Below are 23,611 nucleotides of genomic sequence, written 5' to 3'. Positions count from 1 at the left end.
ATAAACAAATAACAACGGATTCACAAGCTTATCAGAGTCTCAAAAGTTCACACTATATATGAAACTCCCACTATACAAATAACTCCTACTATAACCAGACATTGAATTATAAACCCAGTTTAAGTAAACATCCGGTCATACGGAAACCGGAAGTGATGTAAAAAGCAAACAAAATGGAAATGACATAACGGTATATAAATAATGTCCTTATGGGTTGAGGATAACCTTACAGAAACTCAAACTATACTCGAAGAGTGTAACTCTATAAATAACTGCTATAGATTCATATATTCATTACACAGAATCTATTTCAAGAGTACAAAATTGCCGCCGGTTAAGCAAAACTCCCAGAATGCAGTAGCACAAACAGGAAGGAGCGTTCCTAATATATGTGGCGCCAACATAGACACAATTGACCCTGGCTGTTACCCTATATAAGCTCCCAGTAGACACAAAGTAGTATAGTCTTGAAAAAGGCCTGGGAAAGGCCGAAACACGTTGACATACTACTGGTGAGCTTATTTCTATGATTCCATTAGTGTAAAAACTTTATTGCACTATTGTTTTTTCTTGTTTTTTTCACAGGTTCAGGATTTTTGTATATATATTTTGTATGTTTTTTCCATCATACTTGTAACGGTACCAACAGGATACCAAGGGTTAACACCAGGGAACAGTGTCCTGCATAGGGAATCAGCAATTCACAACCCAGCCAGTTTTCAGGTTTAAACAGAATAACTTTATTAAGGCTCATATGCCCAGTATTTATGCAGGTCAGACCCCCCAGAAGGGGGGTTGAAAGAATGTTGTACATTACTTTACTTAGGCAGATAATAACTTAAACACCAGACACGTTTGGCTCTTCTTATCACTTAGGCGTTTTCTCTCTGAGGGTGATTAAACAATGGACTGTTTATCAATAACATTAATGACAGTGCACAATAGCTGAGGCTAAAGCTGAACACAGTTAACTCCTTCAGTGCTGACAGAAGGGTCTGTCACATCTACATAGCACAATATACAGCCTATAGACAACCTTTCTTACGTTATAGTCCAGAAGTGGCTAGGTTTGCCACAATGCTCCCCCCAGAACCAAGCCGGCATACACAGTCTGATCCCAACGGATCGGCTTGGGGATGTCCGGGGCAACAACTTTCGGCTCAAGTAAGCTACGGGGTGTTCTCCGCCATCTGCTCCAACTTGGCTCAGTACTGCCCCCACTCCAAACATGGAAGCGTTTCTTACCGGGGGGACTGGGCTTGGGTAGTCACAGGGTTAACATCAGCGGGATCCATGGGAGCATAGGCAGAAACAAGGGGGGGCCAAGTCATTTCCAAGGAGAACATCAGCAGGTAAGTCCTTCTTGACCCCCACATTCACAAGTCTAGCGCCCACTCCCCAATCCAAATGTACCCTGGCAACAGGTAGGCGGAACACAGTGCCCCCCTGCTACCCTCACAGCCATAGTGTCTCCAGTGTGCTGTTTCTCAGACACCAAGTTCTCTTGAAGCAAGGTCATGGTAGCACCAGTATCCCGTAGACCACTGACCTCCTTCCCATTCACTTTAACCCGCTGCCGGTTATTCCGGTGGGCAGCTTGCACAGGGTCTGCTTCATGTAGGCTGCCCCAGCATTCTGGCGCCTCTACGTAGCGGGCCGCAGGCTGAGGATTATGTGGGATTCCGCCGGCGGGTCTTCTCCAGGACTGTGCTTGATTTGCTGCGTTTAGGGGACACTCTGGTCTTTTGTGCCCTAGTCGCTTACATCCAAAGCACCGAATAGGTTGTGAGTAGCCCCGCGAATTGAACCGGGCTCTCTGAGGGTAGTTCGTGGCCGGAGGCCGTGTGGTATAGCGGTGCGCCGGGGGCTGGTAACTGGCAGCTGCTGGGGTGACTGGGGGTCTGTACTCCACTCTAGCAGTGGGCAATCGGTATACCGCTCCCCCTGCCCCTCGTACTGCCACGGATCCGCCCGTGTGTACTGTATCCGGCACCAAATGGGGAGCTATCAGGGTTAAAGTAGCTCCCGAATCCCGAAGTCCCTGGACCTCCTTCCCCTCTATGGTCCCCAGCTGGCGGGGATGTTGCCAGTTATCGGCGGCCCGGACCGACATCACCTCATGCAGAATTCCCAGGGGTTCCTCGGCTTGGGTGCTCAACACCTCATGAGCGGCTGGCTCCGTTTGGTAATGGTGAGCAGCCGCCCTTGGGGCCTGGTTCTGTCTGACCTGGTTCCAAGCTTGTCTGCTCCGATTTTGGGTGCACTCACGTGCCATATGTCCCCACTGCTTGCAGGTGTGGCATTGTATATTCGCCTGTCCGTTGTTAGGCTGTAGTCCATGGTGCCTCCTGGCATCAAAATGCTGGTCTGCTAATCTGGCTGCTTCGGTTAAGGTGAGGGGTTTTCGATCTCTCACCCATTCTTGGGCTTCTGGGGACAAGCCGTTAAAGAATTGCTCCAATAGCATCAGTTGTCGCAATTCTTCCATGGTGGTAGCTTGGCTGGCCTGTATCCACCCTTGAGATGCTTGATCCAGCTTGTGGGCCCACTCTGCATGTGAATCTCTTTCTGGCTTGCGCAGGCCTCTAAACTTGCGCCGGTATGCCTCTGAGGTAATGGCATATCTTTCCAAGATCGCTCTCTTCACTTTAGCGTAATCCTTGCTGTCCTCCCTGGGTACAGCGCGATACGCTTCCGCTGCTCTACCGGCTAGCTTGCCTGCTAGTACCGGCACCCATACGGACTGTTCCAAATCATGTAACTCACACAGTCTCTCAAAATCCTGTAAATACCCATCGATCTCATCCTTCTCCTCACAAAACATTTTAAATGCATGGTATGGGATTTTGGGTCTTACTGGGTTGCTGAGTGCGTCCAAAATGGATTCTGCTCGGGAGGATGCATTCCGCGGACTGTGTGCCATCACGTACTCCTGCACATCTGCCATTACCACGGATAGCATATCCCGTGGTACAGGTTGGGGTAAAAATTCCAGCCTGGTCCTCATTTCCCTCTGTATAGGGTCTCCTCCATGGCTGCTGGAGGCGTAGCGCTGCGAGCTCTGTCTCCCTCCATCAGCTCAGCAATTAATATAGCCTTGGGTTTGCTGCTGCCTATCTTTCCCCTGGCTTCTAGCAGTTCCTTTAACGTTTGTCTCTTTAACTTAGAATAATCCATCTCCATTCACTTTGGTCCCTGGTACTCCTTCCATCTTAGTCAGTATTGTAGTAATCCCCCTCTTCCTGAGGTTACTGGCTTGTGTAGTTGCTCTTCTGGGCGATAAGGTTCATTCCGTCGCTTGCCACCAATTGTAACGGTACCAACAGGATACCAAGGGTTAACACCAGGGAACAGTGTCCTGCATAGGGAATCAGCAATTCACAACCCAGCCAGTTTTCAGGTTTAAACAGAATGACTTTATTAAGGCTCATATGCCCAGTATTTATGCAGGTCAGACTCCCCAGAAGGGGGGTTGAAAGAATGTTGTACATTACTTTACTTAGGCAGATAACAACTTAAACACCAGACACGTTTGGCTCTTCTTATCACTTAGGCGTTTTCTCTCTGAGGGTGATTAAACAATGGACTGTTTATCAATAACATTAATGACAGTGCACAATAGCTGAGGCTAAAGCTGAACACAGTTAACTCCTTCAGTGCTGACAGAAGGGTCTGTCACATCTACATAGCACAATATACAGCCTATAGACAACCTTTCTTACGTTATAGTCCAGAAGTGGCTAGGTTTGCCACAATACTTTTTGGACACCATTTTTGAACACATCCACATAATCCAGCAATTCAAGTCTTTCACTTTTCAGCATTTGGAAACTGATCTGGAGATTGTTGTCACATCTTACTGTTTCACATTTTTTCTACCACATTTTTATCACTCATTCAAGTTTGGATTAATTATCACACATCAATTTTGGACATTTTATTTTGGACATCCATATTGGACACTTATGACCATTTTGAATGTTTTGATAGAATTTTTTTTCTTTTTTCGATTGTATCAACACATTTTGCATGAAGTGTTAAGCACATATTTCATTTCATCTTTGACCTCACTTTGTACACCGAGTAACACAGTGTATGCTGCCACAATTATATGTATTTAATTTATAATTGAGTACCTGTTGAAACATATTGCATTTGTGTATTCATCCACAGTATAGTCTAAGCTGTGACAGAATTGTTTTACATTACATATATTTTTTATTTGATCACATATACATCATGGATCCATGTAGGTTTTAATTAATGCTATTGTTTTAGGCTTGATTGTCTTTTAATTATTGTATGATTGTTATTGTATGTATTAAACATTATGATCATACCAGTTTTAGCCTTTTTAGCTTTTAGCACTCCCTTTCACACTAATCTCACTTTGAAGGGGTGGGGGGTCAGGCATTCAGTGCTCAGACCATACGCCACACACTACATCAAATTGGTCTGCATGGCTCTCGTCCCAGAAGGAAGCCACTTCTATATATGATGCACAAGAAAGCCCGCAAACAGTTTGCTGAAGACAAGCAGACTAAAGACATGGATTACTGGATCCATGTCCTGTGGTCCGATGAGACCAAGATAAACTCATTTGGTTCAGATTGTGTCAAGTGTGTGTGGCGGCAACCAGGAGAGGAGTACAAAGACAAGTGTGTCTTGCCTACAGTCAAGCATGGTGGTGGGAGTGTCATGGTTAGGCCTGCATGAGTGCTGCGGGCACTGGGGAGCTACAGTTCATTGAGGGAACCATGAATGCTAACATGTACTGTGACATACTGAATCAGAGCATGATCCCCTCCCTCCCTTTGGAGACTGTGCCGCAGTGCAGTATTCCAAAATTACAACCCCAAATACACCTCCAAGACGACCATTGCCTTGCTAAAGAAAATGAGGGTAAAGGTGATGGACTGGCCAAGCATGTCTCCAGACCCAATGAATTTTTGAATAGCCTGTCAGGCTGCACTTTACTATAGTAAAGTCCAAAATAAAGCAGCACTCACACCAGGTTAGCAAAATTCCATCTTTATTGGGACATCAAGGTAAAACAAAAGACAACGTTTCGGACCTCTAGTCCTTAGTCATGTCAATACACAAATGCTGGTATCACACCTTTATAAAGGGGTAGGTACATCAAATCACACCTCCAAATATTTAACCCATTAGTCATATATTTACAAACAGATTTAGTGACACATAGCAAACATGGAGAATACGCCACCTAGTGGCAGAGAAATGCCAGAATATACATATATACAAAATATTCTTAGAAATGTAACATAAAGTAACAACATAAACTATATCTTTTTTATATATATATTGTATGTACAAAATAACAGGATACACTATGCAGAGAACCATGAATCATTCTCAAAGCAGAAGGAGGCATCCTGTATATCAAAGAAAGACCGAAAGGTCATATTTATTGTTCATACCCATAAGATGACGGGTTTCCAATTTATTAATCCAAAGGACCTCCTTCTGCTTTAAAAAAAAAAAAAGCTCTCTATACCCACCCCTCCTAGGCACAGCTATATGATCTATAATCTGAAATCTTAATTGGCAGATATTGTGACCTGCCTGGATGAAATGTTCAGCCACTGGATTTTTAATTTTTCTATGTTCACATATCCTATCAGTGACTATTCTAATGGTCTCTCCAATGTAACTCCGCCCACATAGGCATTTGATCATATATATATATATATATATATATATATATATAGCGCGTTATGTGGTAGTACACGTGAACAGGCCTCTAATACTGAATTTTCTACGAGTACATGGATGAAAAAATATTTGCCTTTTGTCACCCCAAGCAGGGATAACAGCCTGAATTCTTATCTGTAATATAAGTTTGTTTATTATATTTCTTAGGGCCTATATCTGACGTGATAAGCTTATCACGTAAATTCTCACGTCTCTTATAGGCTGCCATAAAGCCGCACTGAAATTACTTAACTGCAGGGTTGAATGTGCTCAAAATGTGACAATGTTTTCTAAGGATGTAATTTATTTGATTGTTCAGATTATTAAACTTAGTTACAAAAAACAGACGATCTTGTTTTTTCTTTAATCTTACTTTTGGTTTGGATGATTTCAACAGACTGTTCCTGGGAGTAGATGCTACCTCCAAAATTTCCTTATCCACCAAATCAGATGGGTAACTTCTGAATTTAAACTTGTCACCCATCTCAGTGAGTCTTTGTTTTACTAACATTTCATCAGATACAATTCTTCTGACTCTTAACAGTTGACTACGGGGCAGTGATTTTTTTAATGGACTCCGGATGAAAGCTCTCAAAGTGAAGTAAACTATTTTTATCTGTGAGATTTCACAAGTAGATCTGTCTCAAACCTATATTTGGATTTGTAAAATGTGGTATCTAAAAATTCAATGCTTTCTTCACTATGTTTTAAGCTAAACTTTATATGTGTAGTAGCACTGTTTAATTGATTAACAAAGTACCATAGGGATCCAATGTCGCCCAACCACACGCCAAATATATTGTCTATGTAGCGCCACCAAGTGGCGCCACATAGAACAAAGATGGAATTCTCAAAAACGAATCTCTCCTCGAAGATATTCATAAATATATTTGCGTAGGTTGGAGCAACATTGGACCCCATGGCCGTGCCCTGGAGTTGGATATAAAATTCGTCCTGAAACAGGAAGTAATTACATCTTAGTACAATCTCAAGGAGATCAAGGACAAATTCAATTTGGCAGTTATTAAATGTACTGAATTGTCGTAAAACATTTTTGACTGCTCCCATACCTACGTATGTGTTATGGAGGTATATAGGCTTGATACATCTAGTGTATATAGAATGGTTTTATCAGTTACAATATTTAGGTCACCTAATTTAATTAAAAAGTCGCTGGTATCTGATGTATGAGCTGGATAATTCAACAAAAGGTCTTAAAATGTGATTAAGGTATATCGAGATATTGGAACATACTGAATTCATGCTGGAAACAATGGGACGCCCTACTCCTGATCACATAGAAATTTATTGCGCTTGCGTGCCTCCAGCACAGAACGGAGCTCTGTAACAGCTTTGTTAGTGGTTTCAAGCAGTTTGTTCAATTCATCTGATTTTAAACAGGTTTTAAGTTTGGTCTCCAGCTTTAACAATTCAGACTGCTGTGTGGTGATCTCTCTTTGTAAATAATCCACAGTGCTACCACACATATAAAGTTTAGCTTAAAACATAGTGAAGAAAGCAATTAATTTTTAGACGGATAAGGATCCAAGAGCAAGTTTATGCCTCAAAACTATAACCATAGTATAGACACTTTTACTAAATTAGTACTAGATGATAAAATTTTACAAAACAAGGTATAGAGAAAAACATATGTAGATACTAGTGTTAATGATGGGAGTTATTTAAACAAACAAACCATGGGAGCAATTTGCAGAATAATAAAAATGTTGTTTTGAAATCTGCTGATAAGGGCGGAGCAACTGTCCTTTTAGACAAAGATTATTATGTAAATGAAATCAAATCCCAACTCTCTGATAAAGAGGTGTATTGTTGTGTACCATATAACCCCATATTTAATATACAAAAGGAAATCAAAAGTAAGGTCTTATGTGCCTTTAAAAATGGGATAATTGGCAAGAAAGAGATGGCTTTTCTTATTTATGAACATGCAAGAACCCCAGTACTGTATACCGTGCCAAAGGTTCATAAAAATTTACGTGCACCACCATGGCATCCCATTGTTTCCAGCATGAATTCAGTATGTTCCAATATCTCGATATACCTTTATCACATTTTAAGACCTTTTGTTGAATTATCCAGCTCATACATCAAAGATACCAGCGACTTTTTAATTAAATTAGGTGACCTAAATATTGTAACTGATAAAACCATTCTATATACACTAGATGTATCAAGCCTATATACCTTCATAACACATACTTCTGGTATGGGAGCAGTCAAAAAGGTTTTCCAACAATTCAGTACATATAATAACGGTCAAATTGAATCTGTCCTTGATCTCTTGGAGATTGTACTAAGATGTAATTACTGTTTCAGGACGAATTTTATATCCAACTCCAAGGCATAGCCATGGGGTCCAATGTCGCTCCAACCTACTCAAATATATTTATGAATATCTTTGAGGCGAGATTAGTTTTTGAGAATCCCATCTTCGTTCTATGAGGCGCCACTTGGTGGCGCTACATAGATGATATATTTGGCATGTGGTTGGGCGACATTGGATCCCTATGGGACTTTGTTAATCAATTAAGCAGTGCTACCACACATATAAAATTTAGCTTAAAACATAGTGAAGAAAGCATTGAATTTTTAGACACCAAAGATTACAAATCCAAATATGGGCTTGAGACAGATCTATTTGTGAAATCCACAGATAAAAATAGTTTGCTTCACTTTGAAAGCTTTCATCCGGAGTCCCAAAAAAAATACCCTGCCCCGTACTCAACTGTTGAGAGTCGAAGAATTGTATCTGATGAAATGTTAATAAAAACAAAGACTCACTGAGATGGGTGACGAGTTTAAATTCAGGGGTTACCAATCCGATTTGGTGGATAAGAAAATTTTGGAAGTAGCATCTACTCTGTTGAAATCATTCAAACCAAAAGTAAGATTTAAGAAAAAACAAGATCATCTGGTTTTTGTAACCAAGTTTAATGATCTGAGCAATCAAATAAATTATATCCTTAAAAAACATTGGCACATTTTGAGCAAATTGCAACCCTGCAGTTAAGGAATTTCAGTGCGGCTTTATGCCAGCCTATAAGAGACGTGAGAATTTATGTGATAAGCTTATCAAGGCAGATATAGGCCCTAAGAAATCTTATACACAAACATATTACAGATAAGAATTAAGGCTGTTATCTCTGCTTGGGGTGTTCTAGCTGCAATAGCATGACAAAAAGCAAATATTGTTTTCATCCACGTACTGGTAGAAAACAGAGGCCTGTTCATGTGTGCTACCACATACGCTATATATATGATCAAATGCCCATGTGGGCGGAGTTACATTGGAGAGACCACTAGAATGGTCCGTGATAGGCTATGTGGACATAGGTCTGATATTAGAAACAAAAAAATTACAAATCCAGTGGCTGAACATTTCATCCAGGCAGGTCACAATATCTGCCAATTAGGATTTCAGAATATAGATCATATAGCTGTGCCTAGGAGGGGTAGGGATAGAGAGCTTTTTTTTTTTTTAAAGCAGGAGGAGGTCTTTTGGATTAATAAATTGGAAACCCGTCATCCGATAGGTATGAACAAGGAATATGACCTTTCGGTCTTTCTTTGCTATACAGGATGCCTCCTTCTGCTTTGAGAATGATTCAAGGTTCGCTACATAGTGTACCTGTTATTTTGTACATATATATATATATATATATATATATATACACACACACATACAAAGAGAGAAGCGCTCTACCAGGAACGAACAACAGCTCAGTGGCTTGTTCTATGGCGATTTACCACCCGGAAGCAGCCTCTTTTAGACCAGTGTGCTTTTCACAGAAGAAAACTTTCCTGAAGTATATCAGTCTGATCCTGCCAAGTAAGGTCAGTCCAGCCCCGAAATACCAGGCAATTCTCCTCTGAACAAGGAACATGACAACCCCAGACGATCGTTTCGGCCTCCTATGGGCCTCGTCAGTGAGGTGCAGCCACATCCTCTAAGCACACTGGGCAAGGAGTCCACGTCTGGTTTCCCCCATCACCCATAGGGAGACTTCCCCAGGGTCATAATAATTTGCATACAAAGAGAGAAGCGCTCTACCAGGAACGAACAACAGCTCAGTGGCTTGTTCTATGGCGATTTACCACCCGGAAGCAGCCTCTTTTAGACCAGTGTGCTTTTCACAGAAGAAAACTTTCCTGAAGTATATCAGTCTGATCCTGCCAAGTAAGGTCAGTCCAGCCCCCGAAATACCAGGCAATTCTCCTCTGAACAAGGAACATGACAACCCCAGACGATCGTTTCGGCCTCCTAAGGGCCTCGTCAGTGAGGTGCAGCCACATTCCTCTAAGCACACTGGGCAAGGAGTCCACGTCTGGTTTCCCCCATCACCCATAGGGAGACTTCCCCAGGGTCATAATAATTTGCATACAAAGAGAGAAGCGCTCTACCAGGAACGAACAACAGCTCAGTGGCTTGTTCTATGGCGATTTACCACCCCGGAAGCAGCCTCTTTTAGACCAGTGTGCTTTTCACAGAAGAAAACTTTCCTGAAGTATTTCAGTCTGATCCTGCCAAGTAAGGTCAGTCCAGCCCCGAAATACCAGGCAATTCTCCTCTGAACAAGGAACATGACAACCCCAGACAATCGTTTCGGCCTCCTATGGGCCTCGTCAGTGACGTGCAGCCACATTCCTCTAAGCACACTGGTATGTTGTTACATTTGTAAGAATATTTTGTATATATGTATATTCTGAGATTTTTCTGCCACTAGATGGTGTATTCTCCATGTTTGCTATGTATCACTAAATCTGTTTGTGAATATATGACTAATGGGTTAAATATTTTATAAAAAGGTGTGATGCCTGCATTTGTGTATTGACATGACTAAGGACTAGAGGTCTGAAACGTCTTTTTTTTACCTTGATGCCCCCCAAAAAATGGAATTTTGCTAACCTGGTGAGTGCTGCTGTATTTTGGACTTCACTACATTTTTATTGGGGAATTGTGTGGAACCCTCTGCAGTTTGCACCACCTATACCATAGTGCTGTACCTTTTGAACTTTATTGCACTTTACTATAGTACTAGCCACACTTTCAAAAGCAATATTTTTTTACTTGAGCCAATAGAAATTTGTAACTTAAAAAAAAAAACAACAAAAAAACACAATGAAACTTTGATTTAAGAATTTTCTTTTTTACTTTGTAAAGACGTACCACAATTTTTACATTTCCCAGATCTTTAAAAAGTTACAATTTTTTTTTAAATCTGTATAAGAAATACAGTTAGGTTTCCACACATCCATACAAAAGATAGCAAAAATAGATATTCCTAATGCTCCCCCCCCCCCCGATTCTTAATTTTGATAATATGTACATTTCACACACCAATATGAATAGTCTTTATAATCATACAGACAAAATTCACAATATGGGTTCTATATAACTGGCCCTAAAAATCATCTCCTGTCCGTAATCACACACAATAATGTAAACATGATTTTGTATAAGTATATACTGTATCAGGGAGTGTAAGTGTTAAAAGGGACATTAAACACTAAATATATCTTATAAGCATAGCATTGAGGTTATTTCCCGCATTCTTCTAGTCATGATGAAATCTAGCTTTTACTGCATGCCAATGCCGACGTGTTCACACCTCTCCTTCAGGTACCTGCACTGAAACTAGGTTCCAAAATAGCAGAACCGATAATTAGAGGGAGGTGCATGAAATGTATTTATAGTGTTTAAAGGGGCATAAACTTGCGAGTACTATAAATATGTACTTCTGTGCAGCTGCAGCAGTGTTAGCCTCTCAGCAATGCAACATTTAATTAAAGGGACATAAAAATATATTTTTTTTCTTTCAAGATTCAGATAGAGAATACTTTTTTAAAAAAGTTTCCAATTTACTCAGATTATCAAATTTGCTTTGTTTCCATGTTATTCTTTGTTGAAAGAATATCTAGATAGGTAGCGTGCACATGTATGGAGTACTATATGACAGGAAATGGTGCTGCCATCTAGTGCTCTTGCTTAAAGTATAACACTGTTGTAAAACTGCTGCAATATAGTGCTGAAGACTCGTGCAAACTCCTGAACTTACCTTCTTGCTTTTCAACAAAGTATAACAAGAAAACAAAGACAATTTGATAATAGAAGTAAATTGGAACGTTGTTTAAAATTGTATTTTCTATCTGAATCATGAAATAACATTTTTCGGTTTTAAGTCCCTTTAAAGTCATTGCAATAGTATACGGTTGGCTTCCATATCACTCCCAAGATTTTATTCAGTAGAAATGTTACTTAAAGTGAAGGTCAATTTTGATGAATTAGTCCCCGGTTTTGAATAACCCTATTAAAAACAATGGCACTTTAATTCATCAAAATTGACATTTCACTTCTTTTCTTCAAAAACTTACCTTTAAATCCTGGCAGCTGCTCCAGCGATTCCTTGGCCGTCGGAAGCCTCTGCAGGAGTCAGAAATGACGAATCCGGCTTCCTCCAATCACGGAATCTTGGCCTGATGCAACGCCATGATTGGAGGAAGCCGGATTCGTCATTTTGGACCCGCGAAGACGGCTTGCGACGGGCAGAGGAAGTGCTGGAGCGGCTGCCAGGATTAAAAAGGTAAGTTTTTTTGAAGAAAACGAGTGAAATGTCAATTTTGATTAATTAAAGTGCCCTTGTTGTTTTTAATAAGATTATTAAAAAATGGGCACTAATTCATCAAAATTGACCTTCACTTTAATCAGTACTTCTAAACTATTGTTAGATTTGCACATTTTTCTGTGTTGGAACCTGTAAGCCTACCTATTGTTATCCTCTGCACAGCCCGTTTATTGCACATAGCCTGTATACCTCATGAGATGACAACAGTGCTTCTGTGCCTTTAATAATGCAGTCTTTGTTCCGTTTACAGCTAAACATAATCTTTGTCTATAACATTTCCTTCATAACTAAGGAAAGGAATAATTGTAGATTTCACATAAAATGTGAGGATATAAACAATACTGTGTGCATTTCAAGCCCTCTACACTGCTCTGTGTTTTCCAACCTAAGAAATAATTGCTATCCACATGCAGAACTTTTTATTGCTTTTAATGGACATGGCCAATCTTGTTTGGGTATTGACCATACTTTGAAAAGTAACATGTTTATTTGAGCCACTAGCAGTTTGTAACAAACCTTTTCTGGACTTAAAGGAACAGTAATAGTTATAATCTTCCCTCTGATAGATTTGTATGCATTATGGACTTATGATACCTATGTAAATAATATAAAAAAATCACTTTTTTATATCTTATTTTTACCTCATAAATCCCTCTCCAGAAGGTGCTTCCCCCCCACGCATCAGCATATGTTTTTATTTCGTTTTAATTACAATCTTCAAGTAAGTGGTTCCGTCTAATAAAAACACAACCACCTCTCTCATCTATATATTATGCTGCTTTCTTAAGGAGCTGCTGTGCATGTGCAGTAATTTAATTTCATGAACGAAGCTATCATGCTATAAGGGGAAGCTCTGTAAGCAAGCTAAATAAAATCAATAGGGACGAGCGCTCTTCTTTTGCTGGACTACACACTGCTCATTAACATAAAAAAAATGTGGCTGCATTAGGAGTAGGTACCTAGAGCCATTTCAGAGGTAAAAATAACAAATAAAAATATTTATATAATTAAAATAGGTAAATTAATGGTACATAGGGGTATAGCAAAGGAAAGAGTATTGTCTATCCCTTTAAAAAAGGGACAAAAACCCAAATGTTTTCATTCAAGATTCCGTTATAGTATTTTGTTTTAAACAATTTTCACTAATTCTCTTGGTATCCTTTGTGAAGGAGCAGCAATGCACAACTGGAAGCTAAACATATTGGGTGAACCAATGACCAGAGGCATATTATGTGCAGCCACCAATCACTTGCAAGCTCCTAGGTATGCTCCTCAACAAAGAATTCTAAGAGAACAAAGCTAATTAAATAAAAGTAAAATGAAAAGTTGCTTAAAATAGCATGATCTATATGCATCGTGAAAGTTTCATTTTGACTTTACCGTCCCTTTAATAAACTCAAGATAGTTGTCCACTTTGACCTATTAAAGATCTCAAATGATTAATATAAATTCTGTCCTGTGGATGTAAAGTGTAAAAGCTTTGGTTTGTCTGTTGTTTAAACCAAAACTTTAATACCAGTTTGTTAGATTTTTTTTTAATTTATGAATGATATAATTATCCACCAGTAAAAAGTCAAACATATGGTGGCTACTCTCTTTGATTATGCATGAGACTATGCAGCAGAAATAAATTCTAACTATTTCTCTATTTCTGCAAAATACGTTTTCCTGCTTTGTGCATATTTAAAAAATAAATAAAATAAAAAAGAATGTTTCAATAATTCTGGTTTTGTTTGAATGAGAATATAACCATTAAAATACTGCACAGAGTTTTTTTTGTTGTTTTTTTTTTTTAACTGTGATCCTTGGTTTAAATAACAATGCAGAAGCTTTGTGTATACTGTATCATTCAATTAATTCAGGAGTGCAGATCTTATGTTCTGAAAATAAAGACTTTTTTGGCAGTTATTTTGGGTTACCCAATTATTTAAGGCAACACATTAAACAAAGTAAATCACAGCCAATCATCTCCCACAGGGAGTATCACAGATAATGTAACATATTGATTCAGGTGCACCCCTTATACATTTAAATAGTATTAGCCACCTAATCATACAGAATTATAAAAATAGATAGACTTTAAAGTTCAAAATGTGTTGCTGTAAAACTCTTTGCTGTTTGTCTTTTAAGAAACGCTTTCTTACAAAACTGCAAGAAAGTTCCATTTGTGGCTTCCAAAAAAAACAAAAAAACAAACAAACAACAATATCCATTGTAGTTTACAAAAACAAACAAACAAAAAAATCAACAATATCCATTGTAGTTTACATTTCTGCATGGAGCCAAATGGACCTTGTTACAATTGGAGCAATTTTAACCACAAAAAAAAAAAAAGATAAAAAGGGACAAATTTCAAGGAACCTCCAAGGTAAATGAGTTCTATTTAAGTAGAGCGCTTCATACTGTTGTCAGTGTCTGTAACCTAAGAAGATGGGACTTCTATAGATTCTCCTCTGTTGTGAACCTCAATCATTGTCTGAGCCAATGGGAGGTAAAAAGGCCAAAGCATCATTATAACTATGTCCATAGGCTCTGAGACGATACACCCCATACATCATCACTTGCATGTGGTTTGGCGACATCCCACTGAAAGTGATTGCCATATCTGAACAACAACCCTCAACAACCGTCTGTGGCTTGTTTGCCATTGCTTCTTGGATGAGTGTCCCAACAGGCTTTGTGTTAAAAACATTTTTTCCTTCAGAGTCTTCTGCATTTTCGGCCAACACTCCTCTGTATTTGAGACACATGGCCAACTGCTTCTCTTCAGAAATAGTCCAGATCATGCTGGCTTGCTCAGGACATTTATCGGTCTCACTGAACACAGAGACTAGCCGATTCAGAGATTCGATGCTTAAGACTATGCCACCCGTGTACTCAACGTAGTCAAGGTCTCCAGATTTTACAGAATGGCCTATGTAATATGGTTGAGAAGCATCCTTTTTAAGTAAAAAATACTTAAGGTTTTCAATAACAGCAAAAGTTGATGGACTGGCAATAAAAAACCACTGATAATCATTTCTGTGCTTTTCATACACCATATTCAAAGCTCTTCTCATCATTACCCACATGTCATAGTGTTAACGGGAATTAGAGTCAAATACTTTCACATGTTCTGAGCTATAGAAATCTGCCTTATCACAGTGTTTGCTCCAAGTATCCCGAACTGCAGCCCAAAGGCTGAGGTCTTTTGGCCTTACAGGATTATACCATACACTCGTATACTTGACTTAACTCTATTCTTTCACTTTCTGATAGGGTCAGAACTTCATGTTTGTTGGGGCTTGCACATGATGATGCTCGTGGTGAGAAGCAGAATCGTGACCAGTTTTAATATGTCCAAGCAGAGAAACCACTATACAGAAGACCCCACCGATCAGCATGCCACGCATGAAGGAACTTCCTTCTGAAATCATCTTTCCTACAAGACCAGAACAAGAAAAATGTTAATACCACAGGAAAATGCTACATTATATTTTTCATACCAGAAAACCCCCCCAAAAAACGCTAAACAAAACTTAAATCACTTTTTCTACCTGAAACAAAATAAAATAAAATGTTAAAACTTTTTTTTAAAGGATCATTAAATACAGTAAAATTTAAAAAAGGGACAGGGTACTGCATTTTTTATTCTTTTGATGTGTTCCCAATTAGCTATTTTACCTGCTGGAGCGTATTAAATAGTTTACAAACAGCAACTTTATCTTTTTTTTGTCTGTTTTTGTATCCCCACCTATAATGAAAATTTCTGAAACTTAAAAGTAGGGATGCACCGAAATTTCGGCCGCAGAAAGTTTCGGCCGAAAAATTGCATTTTGGCTATTTCGTTTTTCTTGCCTGTTAGTTTCGGTAAAATTATTGTGTAGCATATTTCAAATTTGATGCTAGCCTAGAGCTGCTGTTTAAGTTTTATTACTTCATCTTACTGTTCTGCATATAATGAGTTTTCTAGGATTATACTTTATTTGGATAATTGGTAAAAAAAAACCCTGTTAAATATGATTATGTTACATAGAACTAAATGAAGAATAATACAGTATATTGATATTTATAATTGTTTTAAGTAGGGGATGCACCAAAATTTTGGTCGCAGAGAACATTTGGTCGAAAATGGCATTATTTTTTGCCTGTTTTTTTTTTTTTTCTTGGTAAAATTATTGTGTAGCATATTATTGTTTTAAGATATTTTTGTCCAATTTTAGTGTGTTACTTTCAATACAAGTGTGGGCTTTTTTATTGGCTCTAATTATGCAAAAAAAAAAAAAAAAAAAAAATAATTTTAAAAAATACATTTTCGGTATCAGTTTCGGTCTTCGGCAAAGTGCATCCCGGATTTTCGGATTCGGTCCAGAATTTCCATTTCGGTGCATCACTACTTAAAAGGGAAACCCACATTTTTTTTCTTTCATGATTTAGATAGAGCATGCAATTTTAAGCAACTTTCTAATTTACTGCGATTATCAATTTTTCTTTGTTCTATTGCCATCTTCATTTAAAAAGCAGGAATGCGATGCATAGGAGCCGGACCATTTTTCGTTGAGAACCTGGGTTATACTTGCTTATTGGTGGGTAAATGTAAGCCTCCAATAGGCAAGCACTATCTATGGTGCTGAACCTAAAATGGTCTGGCTGCTAAGATTTACATTCCTGCTTTGAATCATGAAAGAAAAAAATTGGGCTCAGTGTCCCTTTAAGTACTGGTTACTGCGGGGGGACAGATGTACTAAAATCTACTTTCTATCAGAGGTACTCTTTATTTATTAGTGTTTGCTTAATAGTGAGAAATGAGAAAGAAGACTGTGCAAATAATTAGACAAATATTAGGTCTCATCTACCTACAAAAATCAGCCCACTTCAGTGGGTTGTTGGTTCAATTAGCAGAATCAACTATTTTTTATACAAAAATATACCTAAATGAGCAATTTCCCATACATTTTAAACTCTGCAGCTGGTATAACAAGTCATTGGAAACGTTAAGAAGTAATCAATTTTTAAGTACACTGACCCGAAAAATACATAATTAAAATATAATGCAATAGCACTAAAGGAACAGTCAACACCAGAATTTTTTTTTTGTGTTTTAAAAAAGTTAGATAATCCCTTAAATTACCCATTCCCCAGTTTTGCATAACCAACACAGTTATAATAATACACGTTTTACCTCTGTAATTACCTTGTATCTAAGCCTCTGTAGACTGCCCCCTTATTTCAGTTCATTTGACAGACGTGCATTTTAGTCAATCAGTGCTCACTCCTCAGTAAATTCACGTGCGTGAGCTCAATGTTATCTATATGAAACACATGAACTAACGCCCTCTAGTGGTGAAAAACTGTCAAAATGCATTTAGATTAGAGGTGGCCTTCAAGATCTAAGAAATTAGCATATGAACCTCCTAGGTTTAGCTTTCAACTTATAATACCAAGAGAACAATGCAAAATTGGTGCAAAAGTAAATTGGAAAGTTGTTTAAAATGACATGCCCTATTTGAATTATGAAAGTTTTTTTTGGACTTGACTATCCCTTTAATTTTAACTTCAAATGAGTAGTAGATTTTTTTTCTGGCAAATTTCAAAGTTAATTCAATTTTCCCTCCCCTGTATCATGTGACAGCCACCAGCCAATTACAAAATGCATATATGTATATACTGTGTAATCTTGCACATGGTCAGTTGAACCTGGTGCCTCAGTGTGCATATAAAAGGACTTTACGGAAGTAAATTGAAAAGTATTTTTATTTTTTAAATTTTATGCTTTATCTAAATCATGGAAGTTAAAATTTTGACTTTAATGTCCTTTTAACTGCACTTAAGACTTGTAAACATTGTGCTTTCTCCGGAATATTGCTGTACAGCTAGAACTTACTTCTGCTACCAACAGTGCTTAAAAGACCTTGCTAAATAGCATAACAGCTTAGCACATTACCTTTACAGGCGTATTTTGCATATGTTTTCTAAATAGTAACCTGTTCATCCACAAAGTACATACAAGCTAATACATATTGTTACTTTTACAAAAGTATTTTTGGGTTCAGCAATAAAAAAAAAAAAAAAAAAAAAAAAAAAAAAAGAGGATCTGTTGTCACAAAGACAATATATAGTGATAGACAGCAAACCAGCTTTGCTTTACTCTAAATAAATTTAAATCAAACAAAACACAGCTGTTCTTTTATCATATAGCAGTGTTTCTCCACATACAATTTTGCAGCCGGATGGCATTCTGAAGAAGCCGGTGCGGTCACTGTAATATTTTTCTATAGTATAACATTTTCTGCAATTCAAAGCACAAATTAATTGCATTATTAAAAAAAAATGTATTTAAATGATAATTTGTGCAATAAAAATGGAACATTTTTAATATTGGCTAAGATTTTAGCAGGGTGGTGCACCTGACAGACTCAAATAAAACAAAGTGATGGTTCTCATAATACAAAACTACACTGCAAACCCTTGCCACACTGTAGGATTTAAAGGGACAGTCTACTCCATACTTTTTATTGTTTAACCCCTTAACGACCAAGGACGTACGCCATACATCCTCAAAAAAAATACACTTAACGCCTGAGGACGTATGGCGTACGTCCTCGGTCTGGAAAGCAGCTGGAAGCGATCCTGCTATCGAGGCATCCTGCAATAACCCCCCTTGGCCATCCGATGCAGAGAGAGCCACTCCGTGGCCCTCTCTGCACCGGACATTGATGGCCGGTATCGTTGGTGGGTGGGAGCCAGTCTGGGAGGCAGGTGGGCGGCCATCGATGGGCCGTGTGGAGTGGAGGGGGGCGGGATCGTGGGCCGGGGCCGACGGGGGGCGCATACTTCTTTTTTTTTTTACTAAACTGGGTACTGGCAGATAGCTGCCAGTACCCAAGATGGCGCCCATTAAGGCAGAGGGGGAGTGTTAGAGAGCCGTTTGGTGGGGGATCAGTGAGGTTGGGGGCTAAGGGGGTATCCTACACAGAACCATATGTAAATATGCAAAAAAACAACAACAACAAAAAAGCCCAAATATACCTTTTATTTTAGTAATGGCAGAGTTTCTGCCAGTACTTAAGATGGCGGGGACAATTGTGGGGTGGGGGAGGGAAGAGAGCTGTTTGGGAGGGATCAGGGGGTCTGATGTTTCAGGTGGGAGGCTGAACTCTACACTAAAGCTAAAATTAACCCTGCAAGCTCCCTACAAACTACCTAATTAACCACTTCACTGTTTGCCATAATACACGTGTGATGCGCAGCGGCATTTAGCGGCCTTCTAATTATCAAAAAGCAATGCCAAAGCCATATATGTCTGCTATTTCTGAACAAAGGGGATCCCAGAGAAGAATTTACAACCATTTGTGCCATAATTGCACAAGCTGTTTGTAAATAATTTCAGTGAGAAACCTAAAGTTTGTGAAAAAGTTTGTGAAAAAAGGGAACTTTTTTGTTATTTGATCGCATTTGGCGGTGAAATGGTGGCATGAAATATACCAAAATGGGCCTAGATCAATACTTTGGGTTGTCTACTATACTACAGCTAAAATTAACCCTACAAGCTCCCTAATTAACCCCTGCACTGCTGGGCATAATACACGTGTGGTGCGCAGCGGCATTTAGCGGCCTTCTAATTACCAAAAAGCAATGCCAAAGCCATATATGTTTGCTATTTCTGAACAAAGGGATCCCAGAGAAGCATTTACAACCATTTGAGCCATAATTGCACAAGCTGTTTAAAAATTATTTCAGTGAGGAAACCTAAAATTGTGAAAACTTTAACGTTTTTTTTAATTTGATCGCATTTGGCGGTGAAATGGTGGCATGAAATATACCAAAATTGGCCTAGATCAATACTTGGGGTTGTCTACTACACTAAAGCTAAAATTACCCCAAAAAGCTCCCTACATGCTCCCTAATTAACCCCTTCACTGCTGGGCATAATACACGTGTGGGTGCGCAGTGGCATTTAGCGGCCTACTAATTACCAAAAAGCAACGCCAAAGCCATATATGTCTGCTATTTCTGAACAAAGGGGATCCCAGAGAAGAATTTACAACCATTTATGCCATAATTGCACAAGCGGTTTGTAAATAATTTCAGTGAGAAACCAAAAGTTTGTGAAAAAAATTGTGAAAAAGTGAACGATTTTTTGTATTTGATCGCATTTGGCGGTGAAATGTGGAATGAAATATACCAAAATGGGCCTAGATCAATACTTTGGGTTGTCTACTAAAAAAAAATATATATATATATATATACACATGTCAATGGATATTCAGGGATTCCTGAAAGATATCAGTGTCCCAATGTAACTAGCGCTAATTTTGAAAAAAAAAAAATGGTTTGGAAATAGCAAAGTGCTACTTGTATTTATGGCCCTATAACTTACAAAAAAAAGCAAAGAAGATGTAAACATTGGGTATTTCTAACTCAGGACAAAATTTAGAAACTATTTAGCATGGGTGTTTTTAGATATAAAACAGATTTTGGGGGTCAAAGTTAGAAAAAGTGTTTTTTTTCCCCATTTTTCCTCATATTTTATAACTTTTTTAAAGTCAATTATAAGATATGATGAAAATAATGGTATCTTTAATAAGTCCATTTAATGGCGAGAAAAATGGTAATATAATATGTGTGGGTACAGTAAATGAGTAAGAGGAAAATTACGGCTAAACACAAACACCGCAAAAATGTAAAAATAGCCTTGGTCCAAAACGGACAGAAAATGGAAAAGTGCTGTGGTCATTAAGGGGTTAAAAAGATAGATAATCCCTTTATTGCCCATTTACTTTTTACCTCTGATTACCTGGTTTCTAAGCCTCTGCAGACTTCCCCCTTACCTCAGTTCTTTTGACAGATATGCATTTTAGCCAATCAGTACTGATTCTTAAATAACTCCACGTGAGTAAGCACAATGTTATCTATAGGACACACATGAACTAGCAGTCTCTAACTGTCAATAACTGTTGGATAAGAGGCAGTTCAAAGGCTTAGAAATTAGCATAGAGCCTACTAGGTTTAGCTTTCCACAAAGAATACCAAGGGAGCAAAGCAAATTTGATGATAAAAGTAAATTGGAAAGTATAATAATTTGTCAGGAGAAGAGAAAAACATAATTTATGCTTACCTGATAAATTTATTTCTCTTGTAGTGTATCCAGTCCACGGATCATCCATTACTTATTGAATATATTCTCCTTCCCAACAGGAAGCTGCAAGAGTCCACCCACAGCAAAGCTGCTATATAGCTCCTCCCCTAACTGCCATATCAGTCATTCGACCGAAAACATGCAGAGAAAGGAAAAACCATAGGGTGCAGTGGTGACTGTAGTTCAAATGAAAAAAATTACCTGCCTTAAAGTGACAGGGCGGGCCGTGGACTGGATACACTACAAGAGAAATAAATTTATCAGGTAAGCATAAATTATTTTTTCTCTTGTTAAGTGTATCCAGTCCACGGATCATCCATTACTTATGGAATACCAATACCAAAGCTAAAGTACACGGATGATGGGAGGGACCAAGGCAGGTAATTAAACGGAAGTTACCACTGCCTGTAAAAAACCCTTTCTCCCAAAAATAGCCTCCGAAGAAGCAAGGTATCAATTTGTTAAATTTGAAAAGTATGAAGCGCAGACCAAGACTCCGTCTTGTAAATCTGTTCAACAGAAGCCACATTTAAAAAAGGCCCAAGTGAAAACCACAGCTCTAGTAGAATGAGCTGTAATCCCTTCAGGAGGCTGCTGTCCAGCAGTCTCATAAGCTAAATGAATTATGCTTTTTAACCAAAAAGACAGAGAGGCTGCTGAAGTCTTTTGACCTCTCCTCTGTCCAGAATAGACAACAAACAAGGTGAACGTTTGATGAAAACTGTAGTAGCTTGTAAGTAAAACTTTAAAGCACAAACCACGTCCAATATTGTGTAATAGGACGTTCCTTCTTTGAGGAAGGATTAGGATACAAGCATGGAACAACTCTCTCTTGAGTGATGTACTTGTTTAGATACCACCTTAGGAAAAAACCCAGGTTGGTACGCAGGACTACCTTATCCGTACGAAGGACCAGATAAGGAGAATCACATTGTAACACAGATAACTTGGAGACTCTACGAGTCGAGGAATTAGCTACCCAAAAGGAACTTTCCAAGATAAAGATTGATATCTATGGAACAAAAAAAGGTTCAAACGGAACTTCTTGAAGAACCTTAAGAATCAGGTTTAAGCTCCATGGCGGAGCAACAGTTTTAAACACAGGCTTGGATCTAACCAAAGCCTGACCAAATGCCTGAATGTCTAGAATACCTGCCAGACGCTTGTGCAAAAAATAGGACAGAGTAAAAATCTGTCCCCTTTTAAGGAATTAGCTGACAACCCTTTTCTCAAAAACATCTTGGAGAAAAGATAATATCCTGGGAATCCAGACTTTACTCCATGAGTAACCCTTGGATTCATAACAATCAGATATTTACACCATATCTATGTTCAATTTTCCTAGAGACAGGCTTTCATGTCTGTATTAAGGTATCAATGACTGACTCGGAGAAGCCATGCTTTGATAACATCAAGCGTTCAGTCTCCAGGCAGTCCATCTCAGATTGATTCTATTTAGATGGTTGAAAGGACCCTGAGGTAGAGGGACCTGTCTCAGAAGCAGAGACCGTGATGGAAAGGATGACATGTCCCACCAGATCTGCATACCAGGTCCTGCGTGGGCTACGCAGGGCGCTGTCAAAAAACACCAAAGCCCTCTCCTGCTTGGTCTTGACCTCCGGAGGAAATCCCACTCCCCGGAAGAAAAGTTCTGACGACTTAGAAAATCCACCTCCCAGTTCTCAACACCTGGGATATGGATAGCTGATAGACAAGAGTGAGTCTCTGTCCAGTGAATTATTGTAAGACTTCTAACATCGCTAGGGAACTTCTGTTCCCCCTTGATGGCTGATGTAAGCCACAGTCGTGTATATTGTCGCGACTGAGTATGATGTTACCTCAGAGTTGCTAACTGAGGCCAAGTCTGAAGAGCATGGAATATCACTCCCAGTTCCAGAATATTTATTAGAAGGAGGGTCTCCTCCTAAGTCCACTATCCCTGAGCCTTCAGGGAGTTCCAGACTGCATCCCAACCTAAAAGGCTGGCATCTATTGTAACAATTGTCCCCATCTGACCTGCGGAAGGTCATACCCTTGGACAGATGGACCCGACATAGTCACCAGAGAAGAGAATCTCTGGTCTCTTGGTCCAGGTTTAACAGGGGGACAAATCTGTGTAATCCCCGTTCCTCTG

General features: G+C 38.9%; 1 protein-coding gene across 1 annotated transcript in view; it reads right to left on the bottom strand.

Annotated features, from left to right (window-relative positions):
* Nucleotides 1–14,560: 14,560 nt before the first annotated feature.
* Nucleotides 14,561–23,611, bottom strand: part of LOC128645940 (C1GALT1-specific chaperone 1-like) — a 41,004-nt gene continuing 31,953 nt past the window's right edge. The window contains 3 exon segments of the mRNA XM_053699283.1: nucleotides 14,561–15,565; nucleotides 15,567–15,643; nucleotides 15,646–15,780. Coding sequence (XP_053555258.1) covers nucleotides 14,825–15,565; nucleotides 15,567–15,643; nucleotides 15,646–15,775 — 948 coding nt within the window. The 5' untranslated portion in view covers nucleotides 15,776–15,780 and the 3' untranslated portion in view covers nucleotides 14,561–14,824.

This window comes from Bombina bombina, chromosome 1 (genome assembly GCF_027579735.1).
Source record: "Bombina bombina isolate aBomBom1 chromosome 1, aBomBom1.pri, whole genome shotgun sequence".
NCBI classification, from domain to species: Eukaryota; Metazoa; Chordata; class Amphibia; order Anura; family Bombinatoridae; genus Bombina; species Bombina bombina.
The sequence above is the reverse complement of the archived record's forward strand: the minus strand, read 5'-3'. Positions and strand labels throughout refer to the sequence as shown.